This window comes from Falco punctatus, assembly GCF_963210335.1.
Source record: "Falco punctatus genome assembly, chromosome: 7".
Classification (NCBI taxonomy): domain Eukaryota; kingdom Metazoa; phylum Chordata; class Aves; order Falconiformes; family Falconidae; genus Falco; species Falco punctatus.
Genome location: NC_137587.1, coordinates 38,097,516 through 38,115,360, shown reverse-complemented (window position 1 = coordinate 38,115,360; position 17,845 = coordinate 38,097,516). Strand labels below are relative to the sequence as shown.

The window sequence follows — 17,845 nt, the reverse complement described above, 5'->3', positions numbered from 1 at the left end:
TGTTCATATGACAGGACCTCAGCAAAAGAGGAATCGTCAGACTTTATGTAACACTCCCCTCTGATCACAAAGCCAAACACAATGAAAAACTTATTTGCCAACTGAGAGCTAATCAGAACAATTTGTCTATTTTTCCCAACCTTGTTTATTTAAAGAAAAATGATAATTCATTAGAAGTCAGAATTCAATTTCCTGTTTTCTTTCAAAACAGTGAAATAATACCATCTCAAACTGCATGCCAGAGTTGTGGAGTTGTATCTAGTTCCTAATTGTACTAAGTACACAACAGACTAAAAGATTTTATCTGTTCATCTCCCAACTTTCCCCAGTCTGTGGTCCGTCTTGGGATCAGCAATAATCGCCTGAACTGCTACAATCGCTTCATTAATTTTTGTTTGCAGCTCTCGGAGCTCCTCTATATGCAGCAGACGGAGAATTTGGGCAGCTTCATTGAGAACAGCATCTGGGTGAGTTGTAGAAAGAGAAGTCGTATCAATCATTGTCATCTGACAAAGGTCTTAAGAAAAGCTAGATCTAAGTTAATGCTCTGCACTCGCGGTTTTCATACTTGAAAAAGGAAACAGCTTTCCCTGCTGCAGCCAGACTAGTGGAGTCCCAGGTCATCTGGGTATTGCTTACAATATAATCGACCCAGTCACAGCAACGATTAGATTTTAGGTAAATCATGCAGCTAAAACACGAGGAAGCAGCACAGAGGTCCTCTGCCGGTAAAAGCAAGATTTGCAAGACAACAGTAGCGAGGTGCATTCCCTCTGCTTGCAAACGTGGCTGCCATTAAAAGCCGTTATTTAAACATTACTCTGAAACAACATATTCCACAGCTAAGATTTATGCTTTTCTGTTCCAAAACAGAATGCTCAAGAGTGCTCTCTTGCTGGGAGGGAGCAATTTTTTCCACTACAGGCTTTTTACTGTACACATTAGCCACACATTTGACAGTAATATACTTTGTCAAAGGCAAACATCTCTATTTAAAAGTAACATTAAGATAACTGCTTACCTCCTGTGTCAAAACCAAGAATGTGCTTTTCTAAAGCAACAGGCAAACCCTTTCAAAAGAAAAAGCATGTTCAAATATGATTAGAAATGTCATTTTGCATGTTTGGAAAATGAAAATCAAGTACTACAGCAGGTAACTGGAGGAGAGACACCTGAGTTTTGCTTATATAGACACGTGTGACATCTTCAAGAAGTCACCATGCATAGTTACACACAAGTGCCTTTGTGTCCTGAAACATCAGACCCAGAGTATTAATAAAGAAAAATCTCCATGCTGAATAATCCCCCTACTTGTCAAGCGAGCCCCATTGGATACACACTGCCCACATTCAGTCCTTAAAAGGCTAACAGCACTGCGAGAGAACGCCCAGTCCAGCAGCATCGCTACCCAGACAAACAGAAAGCAGCACAAACTAGGCTTTCTTCAAAACTGCCTTTCAACAGCTGCCAGTTTTCAAAGCACTGGCTGATTTGAGAGTTGTAAAAATTCTCCGTAACCAAGTTTCTCAAGCACTGAACTTGCGGCCTCCATCAACATCCCCAGAAGCATTTTTCTCCAGTATTAAGTTTAGGAATAAAGCTAAACATTCAATTTTCTAAACACTTGCTCTATTACGACAGTACAAGGAAAAGTTTTATTAGTGGTCATTTATAAGCACTGATCTCTTGCCTTTACCCTCTCGACCTGTGGAGGAGCAGTCATGCTAAACAATCACTCATCATTTTTCAACATGCACATAAAATTAGGTTTAAGCAATGTAAATGTTAGAATTTGCTTTTACTACCTCTAACTTTTTTCAATGTTTGCCTTGGCACATTTGCCAAACGCCTTGCATTTGGCACGATGAGAACATTCAAGTTCAATAGCATTAGTTACTATGATGATGGGGTTGTAAGACTTCTAAACAGTGAGGATTTCTTTTAAATGCTTATATATTAGGTAAAAAAGAATTTCTGAGTTGATCAAAACACACACCAAATACAAAATGGTGACTAACACGAGAGTTACCCCATTTTCAAAAAGTGGTTCTTTTCCATGGCCTTTACAATAAAATGGCTGTTCAACTGCAATCTTAAAGATACAACTCCACTGTTAAAATCTAATCTTTTGTTGGTAAGGATGCCACTAATGCTACTTCAAACAGCTTCTAGCAATATTAGACTTCATATATACACTTTTTAAGAAATCAGGTTTATACTTAAGGCTACAATTGCTCATTGCCACCCTAGTTAGTATGTTCCGAGCCACACGAGCAGCAAAACCGATTCAGTCGGTTCTTTGAATTCCCCAGGGCCACTGCAGGTACCTTCAATGCTGAGTGACCACAGTGGCACCTTCAGGGGTGGCCTTTTGAGGCTACACCGTGGTAGCGGAGCATTACTTACCCTGCCTTCCTCCCACCCCCCCGCACATTAGCTCCTTTTTGGCCGGTGGAAGTTGTCTTTGACAGCAGTAGACTGGCCTTCGCTAAGCCCCACAGCAGTGGTCTCATAGCAGGTGCTGAGCTCTACAGGCACCCACTGCTGCTACAACTACAATTTGCGCAGCAGCATCAAACAGGGAGAGAAATGAAGAGCACCTTTAAAATTTGTAACTATACAGACTATTTCATTTCACAGCCTCATTAATTTAAAAACGCTGCACAAAACACTTGCAATGGGCCTGACCACTGCAGCCACCTCCCCAGTAACTGGAAGTGTGAACCAGAAAACTAGATTCCCTGGGAGTAGGAGGAAAAAAAAGATTTCAGAGAAGGGGTGAAAATGTATCCACTTTGTTGTGCCTTCAAATATGGTCTAGGTATAGCCTTCAGGAGCATCCTTAAAGCAATCCCGAAAGGCATTTGTTGTAACCAATCCTACCTAGGATACACTTAGCAGGCAAGGAAAGCTCAGGACAGCCTACAAGTCTGATATAAAACTGAATCCTGCCTTGACATCCACTACACTGAAATAACAGCCAGTCAAAATACAATCTAAAACCAAAAAAACCCAGTGTCATGTCTCATCTTGAAAACCACATCTTGACAACCCAACAAGATAAATCTCATTTTATTTGGTACATTTAAACCACAAACATAGCAGCATTAAGTCTCCTCAGCATTGTCCTCATACATATCTTTCAGTCAGAGAACACTTTTGTATCTATTTTATCTTTTCCCCACTCCAACTCGATATTGCCAAGAATGTAGCTCATGACGTTTTGTATGTTAAGTCATCTGCCATGCAGCAGTCAGACATTTATAACCTGTTTCCAGGGACAAGGCTTAACATACACAGTGTCACTGCCGAGTATTTTGGCCATTAGCAAGACAGCCAAAATCAGGGACAGAGGTTTATTCCTTGTCCTCTCCTTCTATCCTGCACCCTAGCAATCACCTCTCCTTTTAAGGTATTTTCCTCATTTATCTGGTACATTATGATGTTGACAATTGCTACTGGCACAGAAAATTGTTTTCCTGCCTCCCATCTCCTGCCTTTTCTCTACCTCACTTGAAATTTAGCATTCCTAATGAGAATACACTCCCAGTGACATATATCATATTCAGTGACACCTCAACTTAAGATCTGACAATGTTTTGAAGACCTATCAAATATGAACAATTTGTTGTGAAAAAAAATCCACTGTTCCTCAAAGAAGCCAGTTCTGCCAAACACACAGAAAATCTCATTTTGATCCCCACGTCAGCTATGCAGCTACGTAAACAACTAAAAGCATCTTTTTATTAACATTAGTTATAGAACCTAAAATGAATACAGCAGTCTCAGCTGCTTCATATTTTCCTGCTTTTAATGGTTTTATGGATATACAAGACCAAAGCTTTGATTTATTGTTCCACACTTCTGGCAGTTACCACACTGCAACTCAGAGCACCTGCTATTACCACTTAGTAAACACCGTAATCACTGTTATGATAATAAAGCAAGCATGGACTGTTCTGAGCAGCTGCCAGAACAGGTAAAGGGACTTCAGCTCTTTGACCAGATCCAGTCTTTGACCAGATTTAGCAGGGACAATTCTAAACATACACCTGCAGGGCAGGAGAGGCTGCCTTCCCTGGCTACGCCCAAGTCCCGATGCCAGCAACTGCTGTGCCAGATGCCAGAGAGAAGAGCTGGAGAACTGGGATGTTTAAGAAACTACAATCTGAAAAACCACAGTCATCCCCTGGAATGTCTTACAGACAGCCAGCTTGTGGTCAGAAAATAATTCTGCAAGATCTGAGGTTTCAGTGCAGAAGTTTCCTTCACCACCTCTTTTTGGGGAAGGGAGGAGTTGGATGTCCAGCACCCCATTCTCAAACACACACCAGGTGTAGATACAAAACAAAACACTCCATACAATAAATGTTTCAACCTGTTCACACAACCAATACTGCTGATTCCAAGGAAAAGCCAAGTCATACATTTCTTCTCATACTGTAGGCTTGCTGCACTGAACAGTAAGGGTAATCCTCTAGCAAATAACTAATGGAAACAGCTGTTTACATGATATATCATACAGGTATATATATTTGTACTCAACTGAAACAAAGAGAGCTTTGTATTACTACTCTCCATAACCCTTCTGGGTCTTTTACAATCAGGATGGTGAAGATAAAGCATGTTTCCACCACCCTCCTAAACAAAGTGTTTAAACAAACCAGTTTTGACTGAGATGGCAGACATTTACATCTACACCACTTTACTCGATACGGAATAATTAAAACTAGACTCATGCAGTGTATATACAAACCTCCTTGGACTGACTGGCCTTTGCTATGGCATCCTGTGTCAAGCGCTCTTGAACCAAAATGCGAATTGCCTAGGAAAAAATTTAAGATGTGAGATTAATTAATTTACGTCTTGATGCATTTCTCAGCAATTCCAAGGAGGCAACATTATAACCTGGCATAACCTCAAACCCACAGTTTTGTGCAAGACTTCTTGGAAAACTCTTTCAGACCTTAAGCCTTTTCAAACAGCACTCTTCTTTGCAAGTAGTATCTTACACAGGTGTAGTCTCTTTGGCTGTGGCTTAACCAGAAGCGACTATTACACTATTAATTTCAGTCACTATTGGGCCAGGAACCACAAATACTAGGAACAGTCAAGAAAGCTTGCAATTTTTAGCCTGGAGAAAAGGAGGCTGAGAGGAGACCTTATCGCTCTCTACAGCTACTTGAAAGGAGGCTGCAGAGAGGTGGAGGTCAGTCTCTTTTCCCAAGTAATAAGGGATAGGACAAGAAATGGCCTCAAGTTGCACCACGGGATGTTGGGGAAAAAAAAGTCTTCACCAGAAGGGTTGTCAAGCACTGGCACAGGCTGCCCAGGGAAGTGGCGGAGTCAGCATCCCTGGAGGTATTTAGAAGACATGTAGATGTGGCACTTAGGGACATGGTTTAGTGGTGGGCTTTATGATCTTAAAGGTCTTTTCCAACCTCAATGATTCTGTGATTCCAGAACAAGCTGATCACGATCCCAAAGCAGCAGCACCATTATTTTTCTGAGATCACACACCTTTAATGCTGCAGCAATACAGCTTCTTCAGGAAGGAAATCCTGTTAGCGGCACCTTTTAGTAGGTGCTGAACCATCTTCAACATGCAGAGAAACCTAGGGCAGGACTACCCACCCAGATTTTAAAAAGACTGAGAGCAGAAAGGGATTATTTTTAGACACAGGAACAGCCTTGATTTTAACAATCCTGCTGCTCATCTGTTTTTACTGGCTCCAGTACACAGCATGAAATCATATCGGAGTGATCAGTTACCGATACCTACAGCTGTAAATGCCTCTAAAAATAGCTGAAGGAATGCCATGCAGGCAGACTTCTACCAGAAAGAACTGGGTCTGTCAAACACATTCCTCAGACTTCCCCTGATGAGTAGCCAAATGTGACAGAAGCAGTCTTACTGCTTCTATTTCTCCCCCAAGATTTCTCCCAGTTTTGGTCATGATGAAAGTTGAAATGACACTAGAAAGTTGCCACTGAATACTTCTCTAGAAATCTTTCTAACTGAAAGGAGTAACCTGGACAAAACAGTCATTTGATGAGGAGTTTAATTTTAAATTCCAACAGTGAAACCAGACCTTGTATAAGAGAATTTTGAGTGCCTTTTGCATTAGAAAAAGGATATCCAACTGTGTTACACAGATGGTTTCTGATCAACTTGCCAGATTTAAATTAATAAAATGGGACTCCAAATATCTCTCTGCTCACTCTGGCCAGATGTCTGTGGCACACTTGCACCCTTTGGCCTTCTCTAAGCATCTACTCGTGAGTGCCCGAACTGGAAAGGGATCATAAATTCTCTGCATGCACACTGCAAACCGGCTTACTGTGGTGTAGAATTAAGAGTTTCACTGACACATTCTAGCACCATCAAACCCTGAAAACTAGCAGTGCTGCTGTTCATGTACCATAAACTGCAATTGCAGGAATCTGTTCTCACTGTAATTAAAAGCAAGAAAGCTCAGGCTGGTGGTTTTGTCCAGCCACCTCCGTCTGAAAAAAAGAGAGACTAGAAAGAAATGTAGAAATCATGACAAATTTAAATACATTTATGCAGAAAACACATTCTGCTGTCTTCAGAGTTGCTAGTACCAACTGAGATGAACTCAGACACAGGTGTTCTAGACTCAAGACAATCCTACAAGACCATCTGAAGGAACTCTGTCTAATAAGCACTGAGCTCATGCTGCAGATCCTCCAATGACCATTCACAGAGTCTCCTCTCTCTATGAGATATCCCTTTTCATTGATTTTTGTACAGTTTTCGGGGTTTTTTTTGGTAGAGGTTTGACATATGAGAACTCCATCTCTCTCAAAAGGTTGATGAAGGGTTCAAAGGCTATTTTGGCAAAGTGAAGGAGGACACCATACTGGAGAGAATGAGAAAGTGGTTGATGGCAAAACTGCAGGCTGTCACTTTCTTACGAAACAGTATCATGCTAACCTGGTACAAGTATACCTGTTATAGACTTACATACACTATATAAAACTTCAATGCCCACGGCATTTAGTTTCTCCAAAATAAGTTTAGCAAATGTCACAGCTACTGAACAGACCTTATTGGTTTTTTTCAGTGAAATGAGTTTATTGTGGTACCAAACAAAACTAAGCTTATTTCCATATTATGACATGATCAAGTAGGAACTAAGGATTGCTACAGTCTCAGCACATACAGTACATGTTCAAACCAAAGTTTAGAGAGAATTACAGAGTTAGATCACTAAGTCACAGATTTTCTCAAAGTCATAAAAAAGATGCTTTAGAAAATGAATTAGCCTGCATTTAAAAGCCATGACTAGTTGTCAAGACTAAAACTCAGTAATGACAAGGGGTAAACAGTTTATAGGACCAAAAGGCGGAGGAAGCTTTTAACTGTGGCTCCTCCTTAGGATGCCTGTTTTAAAACATCCTTTGTATCACTTAGCCTCTGTGTTTTCAAGTTTTGCTTAATTTCTAGCACAGGAACACAATCTTCTCCTTTAAGTGTGCTCCTCAACACTTCTGAAGCTCACTAAAAACACATAAAGTAGTACTTTAGCTAACTCAGAACACCTCAAATCCTGAACAACAGTTCTTAGTGTTGGAACCCCAGGAACTCAGCTACAATTGAACTGCTTACCACAATAATTATTCCTGCATTCATATCCATGATTTATACTCTGTGTTCTTATCTGCTTGAAAAGGCACATACAGGATGAGTTTTACTTTATATCTGTGCCTAAGAAATCACAGTTATCAGTAACTCTGCACCACAAGCTATTACACACATACCAGCCACTGGGGAAAAGAGAAGAGGTCTGAAAATTGTGCAACTCACCTTAAGCATCACCAAGTAATCATCATGTCGCTGAATTTGAAGCAGATTAGCTAAAGCCATCACTCCAGCCTTGAAGTCAGGATTATTCACTGCAAAAATAATCATCATAATTAAAAATACGTGCCAGTTTAAGTGGCTTCAAAAAGACAGAATTGGCTTCCTGACTCCACAGTGTCAGTCTGCTCTCAAGGACAGGCAAGACCATGGATAAACAGCTGAGAGCAACCACTTTGTCTGGCTACAAAGCAAACTGTGCACTAGGCTTTGTAACCAGGTTGCAGAACACCATCTGAGCACAAATAGCATTGTTTTCAATGCCAAATTGCATTGCATATGCTCTAGCACACAGGAAACCTGTGTTAAGTCTTTGAAAATAAAGCCAATTACATGTAGGTATTCTCTTTTATATACCTTTCTATCACTGCAGAGCAGAACTGTGCCTGCTGGGTGAGGGCAGGGCCAATTCCTATCTGTCTTTTTGCAGGAGGAGCAATGGGAGAAGAACTGGGGGATTTAGGGCTAATTTTAGCAACTGTTTTCCACCACTTCCATTGTGGATGTGCCTAGCAGTCAGAAAAATTAAAATTATTGTGAGAGGTACAGCTGGGGAAGACCAAGCCAATGTGTAATACCTGACAGTATTGAAGTAAACAGTCTGCCATCATGTTTCCTTAGGCTTCTTTTTTAAAAAAAAGATATGTTAGAGTCCATAGTCAAGAGGTATCTTGCTATTCAAGCCTAACCCAGAGTAAGCACTCATGTTTTATAGAGCTCTCCGCAAAGCTGTTAATGTAAACACCCTTCAGCTCCTTCCTCACTACCTGATAAGAGCCCTTCCAGCTTCTATCTGATCAAGTCTCCGGGCACCTCATTCTGCTGAGAAAGATTCTCCCCTCTGCCCTTCCCCTTTTGCCCCCACAGAAGCAGCCCACATCAGTGCACATCCAGTCACCTGGGATTCACATGGAACAGTTCCTCTTTCCTTTAGTAGGAATGCAAACAAGTGCAAACTCACGGTAACTCTGAAAACACTGTTCACAGAGAGGCAGTTTCAGCTAGCAGCAAAAGAATATATGCCTCTGCATTCCTAAAGCTTTAAACAGGGCTTTAAAAAGTTGTACGTATCACAGTATTGTAACAACTTACAAATCTGAAGAACATGCAGGCCATGGAACACATTCACGTGTGACAGATCCATACAGTAGGCTGCTGCACACTTACCATCCAAGTTAATCAGCGGTTCTGCATTTTTTGCTGTATTATCAGTATTTTTAGCACCATCAGGGGTAGAGTCCTTATACTTATCAGCTGTTAAATTAAGAAGCAAACATGAACACCATTAGAGCTAATGACAAAAATAACTAATTAAAAGTTTAGTGCCAAGCTGTAGTTTGCTATAGCTGTATTTTTGGAGCGTGGTAATTGGCCAAGAGCCTTCTGGGCTTTTATGCTCATGGTTTGGAGCTCCTCAAGCACCCCAAAGGCTGCAATTCCAGTGAGCTACCCTAACAGCTCCCATCTGCAGAGAGCTATCCAAGAGCAGCATCAGAGCATGCTCCACACTTATGTAGGGCATTATGCTCTTGATTAAGGCTTTTCCTACAGTCTTCATCCCAGAAGGCTGAACAAGCTGCAGCTTACTTACATAATCCACCAGTTCAACTAGCATTGGCCCTCTGCCTCAATCAGCAGTGTATGTAAGGCTCAAGAACTACAGACTGAAGTTGGTCGTGATCAGCAAGTAAAACATTTCCAGTAAAGGCTTTGTTTTATAGACTGTAGCATTCATCTATGACCCACACAGGGTTTTCAAGCTTTTTGAGGATGGGACCTCCTGGCTCCTCCATCTTCATTTAACCCTGAGTCACAGGCAGCTCACTTTCTCCATCGTGAGGGACTGAGATCCAGTTCTACAGATTGTAGGTATTTATATCCCATCCCTAGTCTGAGGCAGAGCTCAGCCCTGCAGGAATTAAATGTAACAGAAAACCATACTTTGGCTATTATTATGTTTGCCACCAGTAATTACATTTGTATTTGCACTCTCACAATAAAGATATGAAACTGCTACTGACTGTCAAGATTTAACTTTTTCAACTTTTTCATAACCTTGCCCTGGTTCCCAAGAGTTCCGGATCTACTCCCTGTAAAACAAGGGTCAAGTAAACGTACTGCTAAAGAAAATGCATTTAATACACTTTAGAGTAAGTTTTTTCTGGATTTTTCTATATCCAGAAATAAAGTAATAAACGCAAGTATGCTACTGTGCTGTCCCAAGGGAGCTGAAGAGAAACAGTTCACATCTGAGTGTGGCACAAAACCAAGCAAGTGAAATTATATTTTTATTTTTAAAGACAATAATATATAATCTTGACATTGTCTTAATTTGACAAGTACTTCATAGAATTAAATAGAAAAACATTTCCCTATCATTATGAAAGATAGATTAAGTTCACACATACCGTTATCTCCATACTCGAGCCTAACTGCTAAGCCGAGAAGCCAGTCCACTGTTTCTTGTCGTTCTTGTATTTTGAAAGGACAGTTTACATCTTTCATATACTGAGTAGAGAGAAAACAGATATTAACGATCTGTATGAATCAGCTAGGAGCACAAAACTGTTTTGTGAACAGTCACTTCCCACAGACCTTACAGTTGTTAGAAGATAGTTATTAACAAGAAGCATCATTGTGAAATGTCCTGCTGCGGCATCAGATCCATTTTAGACTGCTTCAATCCACCGTTAACTCAAGTCTGCCATTTAGTAATGGCACCCGCTTTTTGATGAATGTTACTCATGTTAATTGTGAGACTGCAACCAGATAAACCAAAATACCCCTTTTCTTTGCTCTCTGTTCATCTTAGACAGTAAGCGAAGGCAAGGGGAAGGACAGAAAACAAATTACAGCAAAAACTTTCTATTTAAAGCAGGAAGGAGGAATGATGCTACCTAAGGCTTTCACGATAGTGGTACCAGAGGATTCTGAGGGGCAGCAGAAGTAATTTTCCCTTTCCTAGGGACTCTGTTTAATAAGAGAGGACAAAATGTGGCTGGGACAATGTCTCTGCTCTTCTGAAGCCAGAACACCAGACCCAACCTGCTGCCAAGACTCACAAAGTCCAGGACGTAGTGACATCCTGCTATGCCCCTTTGCTGGAGCGAGAGAAGTGTGACACAGCCTCTACTCCAGTAGCAGCATAGAGGGAAAGGGCACAGGGGCCTGAGAGCACTAGCAGGCAGGGATCCCCTGGCAGGCACACAGAGGAGGACAGCCTGGCCCAGCCAAGAAAGATACTACCAATACCCCAACAGTAACAGCTGCCAATAATTTTAATAGCATGCACATTTATGTATGTGATATCAGAATACTTTAGATTCCCTCCTGCAAAACGTGACCGCTGCAACTCCAATCCTCCTGTGCAGTGAGCAAGGCAGGCGGTTCCAAGGGAAAAAAAAAAAAAAAGGCAAGATGAACAGGCACTGAGTATTACATAGCAGCATTTTCAGCTCCTTGCAGGGCGGTTTTGAGAGAAAGGAAATGGGAACCAAGAGGGAAAGCTCAACAGCCATGTGATGACTCAAAACACTCACAAGCACACACACAAATCACTCACAAAATAATGGCTGCTTGCCAGGCTTTGCGATAGCAGTGAAAAAAACATCTGTCTGAAGTAATATGAGGTGCAGAGATGAGCTGCAGTAGCTTTCTTCCACATGCCTGCAAAGCCTGTGAGTACATTAGCCTCATCTATTTTCCTTTTGGTACATTAAGAATCATTAATGCAGAAAGCTGTTTATTTGTAGTCAATCTTCCTTCTACTTCAAGAGCTGAAATCAAATCAGGCAAAAAACATGAGGATTGATAGCCCACCTACTGGAAAAACAAAGCTGAGTGAAAGTTATGTACAAAGAGTCTACCTAAAGACCTTGTAACTCCTACAGTTTGGCTTCAATAATACATTTAAACACCTGGAAATGTAAAAGTTCAGACAGGACAAATATTCAGAGTAATTTATATTCAACCACCACAGCAGCTGTTAATCATCACTTCCATTGTTGTCTGAAACAATGAAATACCTTTTCAAATGATTTGGGCCAGTCATCGCTGTGTATATTTCTTAAATTCCCTCGGTCTTCAATCTTGTAATGTCTGATTTTCTGGTCTTCGAGCCAGACAATAAAATTTCTGAATTCCGTTTCATCTGTTGGGAGAAGTAAACAAAGAAAGAATCAACAAATATCTTCAAGGGCAAAACCAAGCCCTTAAGTTTTGATCCAATTCATACAAGCAAATACTGAGGCTCCTGAGTGCTTTCATAGTTTACCATAAAAAAAGATATATCTAACACTAAAATCACATACTCCAGGATAACATCTGACAAAAACTGAGCACTGCGTGTTTTTCATTTTTCAACTCACACCAAACTGGCTATGGTTGACTGATTAAAAGGCATCAGCCAACGGACTGTTGTTATTGGGAATACAGTTATTAAGCAAAGAGGGAAGGGTGAAACACTGATAGAGAAATTCAGTTCTGAAGACTGTTATCTGGACAAACACATTACATGGAGCAGTAACCCCCATCTCTTCCAAAGAGCAACACACAGCTCGTGACTATGCAAAGGCATTTTCTTCCTTCGCTGCTGACTCAACATCTCATTATTTGGGAGCTGGAATTCCACAATACAAAGACTGTGGTCCAAACAAAGATATTCATATCGGACAAAGCAATTAGCCCACACCTGCGTTTCAGTGACTGAACTCACTTCTGGACACAGCACATCACAGCTCTGGAGTAACATTAGCCTCTCAAAAATCAGCTGTGATATTTTGGCTTTGGATGAGGTTTAATATCTCAGGTTAATGAATTTAATATCCTCCTGCATCTCAGAGTGGGGTAAGCACATCATTTTTGCCCATCACTGACAAGAATGATACATTTGGCCCTCAAAAGTGTTTTTCAAGTGATGTAAGTCCCCTTCTTCCACCACAGGTGTTGTAAGAAGTAGAGATGTAGTCACAACACGCAAAGGAAAGCTTTCAGACCTTTTAGAAGTTCTACACTGACAAAATGAACCTTTAAGCAAAAAGAAATACTACCTATAAGGAATTTAAGACCTACAACAAAAAAGATGCCAGTAAACACATCTGTTGAGAAATAAGCAAGTCTACCAGAAGCACTGAAAGAAAAACAACCATTAAAAAGGATGAACTGAAGCTTACAATTTAATACACTGTATAAGTAAAATCTGTTACAGAGCCTTTTCAAGCAAGAAAAAAAGTTAAGCATTGCAAAAACCAAACATCAAGTATTGACAAGTATCAGTGCATCAAAAAATAGCTCTAATCATGTTACTAGACCACGCTTATTCCTCACGCTGCCTCTGCCTCGCTTCACGTACAGGACACCCCAGGCTCCAGTGCTAAAGGCAGACTCAGCCAGCAGCCGAGGGTGTTTTCTGTGGCATGAGTGACTCCTGTCCCTCACATTACATAAACCAAAACTCTTCACGGGAAGAGGCCAAGAACAGCAGCGACACTGTTTATCCCTGGATCACATCTCCACTTTTGCTCTGTTCTTACACAACGCCCCAAGAGCCACCAATGCCAAGCAAACCATGCACACCCGCTGCAATGCCGAGGGGTGTGTGTGTGTGTCCCAGTTTTCCCCGCCTAAGCTCGGGATTTCCCCTCAATACTGTGCTGCGGCTAAAGCGAGGAGCCCAGAGAGCTGCGCTAAGGCTCAGAGCCCAGCAGACCCTTCCGGCCCTAGGGAGGAGCGAGGGCGGGAGGTTCCCGAAGCGCTGAGGCGAGGGGACGGCAGCAGGGAGAACGAGCCGCACCGGCAGCCCCCGGCCTCGAAGAGGGGCCCTGGGGGGAGCCTGGGCCGCCAGTGTGCAAGGAGAGCGGTGGAAAGGCGAGGGGAGGGGAGGGGGAGAAGTTACGTTGCAGCGGCCCCACGGAGCCCCGCCGCAGCCCCTCACCCCTGCAGTTGAAGCCAGCCGGGTTGTGGTAGTCGAGCGCCGAGAGCTTGCGGCGGAACATGGTGCCGGTGCCGCCGCCTCCGCCGACGGCCGGGCCTAGCCGCTCGCCCCGCTCAGGCCGAGCCGACAGGCCGGACAGGAAGGAACGCCCCCTTCCCCGCTTCCTGCCCACCCATTGGCTAGCACGCTGAGCGGCAGCCCCCACAGCCACTGGAAAGACGGAGGGGGGTGCCGGGAAGGGAAGCGGCCCTACTTTATTGACACGACGACGGGCGGACAGTGACAGGGGCGGGGCCTGGCGCCGTGGCGGGGGGAGCTGGGGAGCACTGGGCTGGGCTGTGCTGTGCTGGGGAGCACTGGGCTGGGCTGGGCTGGGCTGGGCTGGGCTGGGCAGGGCAGGGCAGCGTTGCCTTGTACTGGGGAGTATCGGGAAACACTGGGCTGTAATGGGGAGCACTGGGGAGCATTGGGCTGTACTGGGGAGCGCTGGGCTGTACTGGGCTGTCCTGAGGAGCACTGCACTGAGCTGTACTGGGCAGCATTGCCTTGTACTAGGGAGTATTGGGAAACACTGGGCTTTAGTGGGGAGCACTGGGCAGCACTAGGGAGCATTGAGCTGTACTGGGGAATACTGAGCTGTACTGGGCAGCACTGGGGAGCTGTGCACTGAGCTGTACTGAGAAGCACTGGGGAACACTGAGCCATCCTGGGGAGCACTGGGCAGCCCTGCAGAGCACTGCACTGAGCTGTACTGGAGAGTACTGGGGCAGCACTGGGAAGCATTGAGCTGTACAGGGGGGACAATTGAGCTGTACTGGGGAGTGCTGCACTCTACTGGGGAGCACTGCATTGAGCTGTACTGGGCAGCATTCCGTTGTACTAGGGAGCACTGGAGTGACACTGGGGAGCACGGGGCAACACTGGGGAGCACTGCACTGTACTGGGGAGCACTGAGACATACTGGGAAGCACTGGGGCAGCCCCACAGCACTGCCCAGAGCTACCTGGGGGCTGGGTGACACAGGGGCCCCATGGCTTTCTGCCCCCCCATATCTGCCCCACAGCCACCCCGGCACCACCTGAGGGGCAGAATGCCCCTGGGGGGTCCCGCTGGGCCGGGCCACCTCCCCCCAGCTCCTGGGAACACTGCGGGGGCTCCGGGGCCAGCCCCTGGGCCCCCCATGAGCAGTGCTGGGTGGGGGGGCACTGCTGCCCTGGGGGCATTTCTGGAGGCAGGTGGGGCCATGCCCCGGGCCCCTGGCTGTGGGGGCCATGGGCAGTGGGGGGGCTTTGCTGTCAGCTTTGCTGGGGGGGGGGGATTCCACCCTTATTCACCCTTATTTTGAACACAGCACTGCTGCAGCACAGGGGCCACGTCCCTGATGAAATTAAACAAGAGCAGAACCGACCTTTCGGGGGGGGAGGGGAACCCCCCCCATTCAAGAAGGGGCACTTGTTTTCCCTTCTTGGCGCTCTTCAGAATTTAGAAACCTGCCCTTTTTATACTCTTCAGACCACAGGCAAATCGCTCCCGTTGCAGGCAGAGCCCCCCCATCCCGGCCGTGCTCCATCGTCCCCCCAGGCAGCAGCTGGGGGCTTTCTGGGCAGGGCACCTGCCTGCCCGCCGAGCCTGAGCCCCTCTCTGAGCCACATCCAGCTCATAATTAAACTGTTTTCCCTGCGAAAGCTGCTGCTGTTCATCGAGGTTTGCTCCCCAATATATTTCAGTCATCTCTGGAGGGGTTATGGCCAGGTCTCAGCTTGGGTGGCACCTTGCGGAAAGCTCGGTGGTGAGTGCCAGCCGGCCCGTTTGTGGTTTTTTTTGGGTGGTTTTGCCTGGAGAAGGTGATGAGCCCAGGGTGGGGAGTGAGACCACCCCCGTTCCCCCATCCCCGGCTCGGGTGGCACTTTGCAGACATGGTGCTGACAGCGCGATGAGAAGATGCAATATTCATCCTGACATTTCTCTCCGTGCCAGCCCTTCCCAGTGCTCCAGCTGGCAGCCACCGGCTGCGGCACTGCAATGGTGGGGTGTCGCGGGGCTGAGTCAACCCAACAAGCCCTGGCGGGGGGAACGGGGGGCTTCTGCTTCCCTTCCCCTTTAGGACTGTTCTCTCCCATTCAGCGTGATCTCCACGGGCTTGTTCCTGGAGCAGTTTAAGAGAGGGCAGGGTGCAGCTGGCAGGGAGCCAGCTCTGCCTCTGGCTTTCGCAGCCAGAGCCCATGAGCGCTTCGGCTCATCGCCAACACGCGTGTGAGCGGTGATGTGCGAGGGAGCATTAAAGGCACAAAGGCTTCGGCGTGGTTAAGAGCTTAGGGCAGAGTCCCCGGGGTGTGCAGCCATCTGAGGGCACGTGCCCACAGCCACATGAGTGTCGGTCACACTGTCCACCCCAGCAAGGGTGGCCAGCAGGCAGTGAAACCTCTGTGTAGGGGTTGGGGGGACAAATACAGAGCTGGTGGCTGGTGTGGTCCCTGCCAGAAGCAGGATGTGGCTCTCCACACTTCTTCTGCCTCCCCTGCCTTCATCACCCTCAGGCCAGCCCTTGCCCTTCCTAACCCATCCTGTTTCACCCCGGGTTTTGGAATCTTCCCCTTCCCAGGTGGATCTGACCTCCCCTGAAACATGCTACAAGTCCCCCAGGGCAAAGCCATCACCAGGAGCTGTGATGAGGGGTTGTGCTTCTCCTCTTCCCACTGCCTGCTGCAAATCTAACGTGCTTGTGTCTAACAAATGCAATTAGTGCAAATGGGTTTATTCTCATTAACGAGCCATACAGGGCCTCGCACCAACGTCAGGGTGGGCAGCAGTATAGCGTGCGGGGAGCAACATCTCGCCTACGCTTTCCCCGGGTGTTCCACACCTCCTCCGGCTTGGCAGATGCTGCTGGCTTGGCGGTGCCACTGCCGCTCCGGAGCTGAAGCCTGGGGAGGTGAGGATGAAACAGAGCAAGCCTTGGAAATGGAGGAGAGCCAGCGAGGTATGACAACAGCTGAGTGTCGCCTGGCTTGGCACACTGAGCAGGCAAGACATTGCAGGAGTGGCAGTTGGCTCGTTCCTTTGCAGTGGCACCGATGCTTTTCTTTTCAGCTGGCCCAACGGACACAGCCAGGGATGGGGAGCTGAGAGTTGAGCCTGCTGGTGCAGGAAAGTCAGGGCATGCTGCTGCTGTCTCCCTGGGGTGGGCAACATTTGCCAGTTGCTGAGATGCTCTTAACGTGTGCAGAAAACTTAAATAGCTATACAGCATCTGCACGAGGCTCAACGGAGGTGGGTTTCATTGCTGCCACCTTGCCCCAGAGATGATCTAAGACTAAGCAGCCCCAAACTGTGGCCAGCTGCTTAGCCAGGAAATCATTCATCTGTGAGGACCTATGAAATGGGAGTGAAAATTCAGGATGCGGTAAATTTGGTAGGAACAAAGCATCTTTCTGGAAAGCACCAGGGAAGGGAGGTGGGTGGGAGGGGGAGCCCATAGGATGCTTTGCTTTGCTGCATCCCAAGTGCAAGCTGGCCATGGGGCTGGGCTGCTCTCCTGCTCTGCATCACCCCTTCCCCAGCCTTCCACTGCAGCAAGGATGAGGCTCATACCCTCAGCCTCCCCAAAAGAGCCCCAGATGAGTCATTGCTGCTCTGGGCAGCAGGCTGGACCACAGTGGCCTGGATCCTGTGCTGGGCATGCTGGAGGTGGCACTGAGGAGAGCCTGGACTTGCTGCCAGGGGTGGGAGAAGGAAAGCGGGGGGAGAAGGGATGGACACAAAAGCCAGAGCTTTTAGGTTTCTCTCCATTTCTGAACAATGGTGATTTTGAGCAAGGAGCAATGTCCCACCTTGAACTAGCCCTATCCCTCCTGAGCTGGCTTCTCCTGTGGTAACAGAAAGCTGCAGCTCAGCAGGGGCTGATACCCAAGAGGTTTTGCACCGACAGGCACCAAATCTCCTGCCAGACCCCACGCCCCAGTGAGGAGACCCCCCAAACCCATTGGGAACAGGATCCAACCACAACCAGGATGGGAACTCACCTCCCC

General features: G+C 45.9%; 1 protein-coding gene and 1 long non-coding RNA gene across 2 annotated transcripts; one reads left to right on the top strand and one right to left on the bottom strand.

The window, feature by feature from the left end:
• Positions 1 to 109: 109 nt before the first annotated feature.
• Positions 110 to 13,977, bottom strand: RTRAF (RNA transcription, translation and transport factor). Its single transcript, XM_080396412.1, has 8 exons — positions 13,818 to 13,977; positions 11,911 to 12,035; positions 10,294 to 10,393; positions 9,053 to 9,139; positions 7,832 to 7,920; positions 4,757 to 4,825; positions 1,022 to 1,070; positions 110 to 463 (listed from the first exon to the last, which is right to left on the bottom strand). The coding sequence occupies exons 1-8, from the start codon at positions 13,876 to 13,878 to the stop codon at positions 309 to 311; spliced, it is 735 nt and encodes a 244-aa protein (XP_080252538.1). The 5' UTR covers positions 13,879 to 13,977; the 3' UTR covers positions 110 to 308.
• LOC308067503 lies at positions 10,401 to 11,392 on the top strand. Its single transcript, XR_013929630.1, has 2 exons — positions 10,401 to 11,002; positions 11,043 to 11,392. It is a non-coding gene; the product is annotated as an uncharacterized lncRNA (long non-coding RNA).
• Positions 13,978 to 17,845: the final 3,868 nt, after the last annotated feature.

Coding starts and splice junctions, on each gene's coding strand:
- RTRAF (XM_080396412.1), bottom strand. CDS start 13,878: ATGTTCCGCCGCAAGCTCTCGGCGCTCGACTACCACAACCCGGCTGGC. Junction 7,921..9,052: donor ACCGCTGATTAACTTGGATG/GTAAGTGTGCAG, acceptor TTATTTTTGCAG/TGAATAATCCTGACTTCAAG. Junction 4,826..7,831: donor ATTACTTGGTGATGCTTAAG/GTGAGTTGCACA, acceptor ATTTTTTCCTAG/GCAATTCGCATTTTGGTTCA.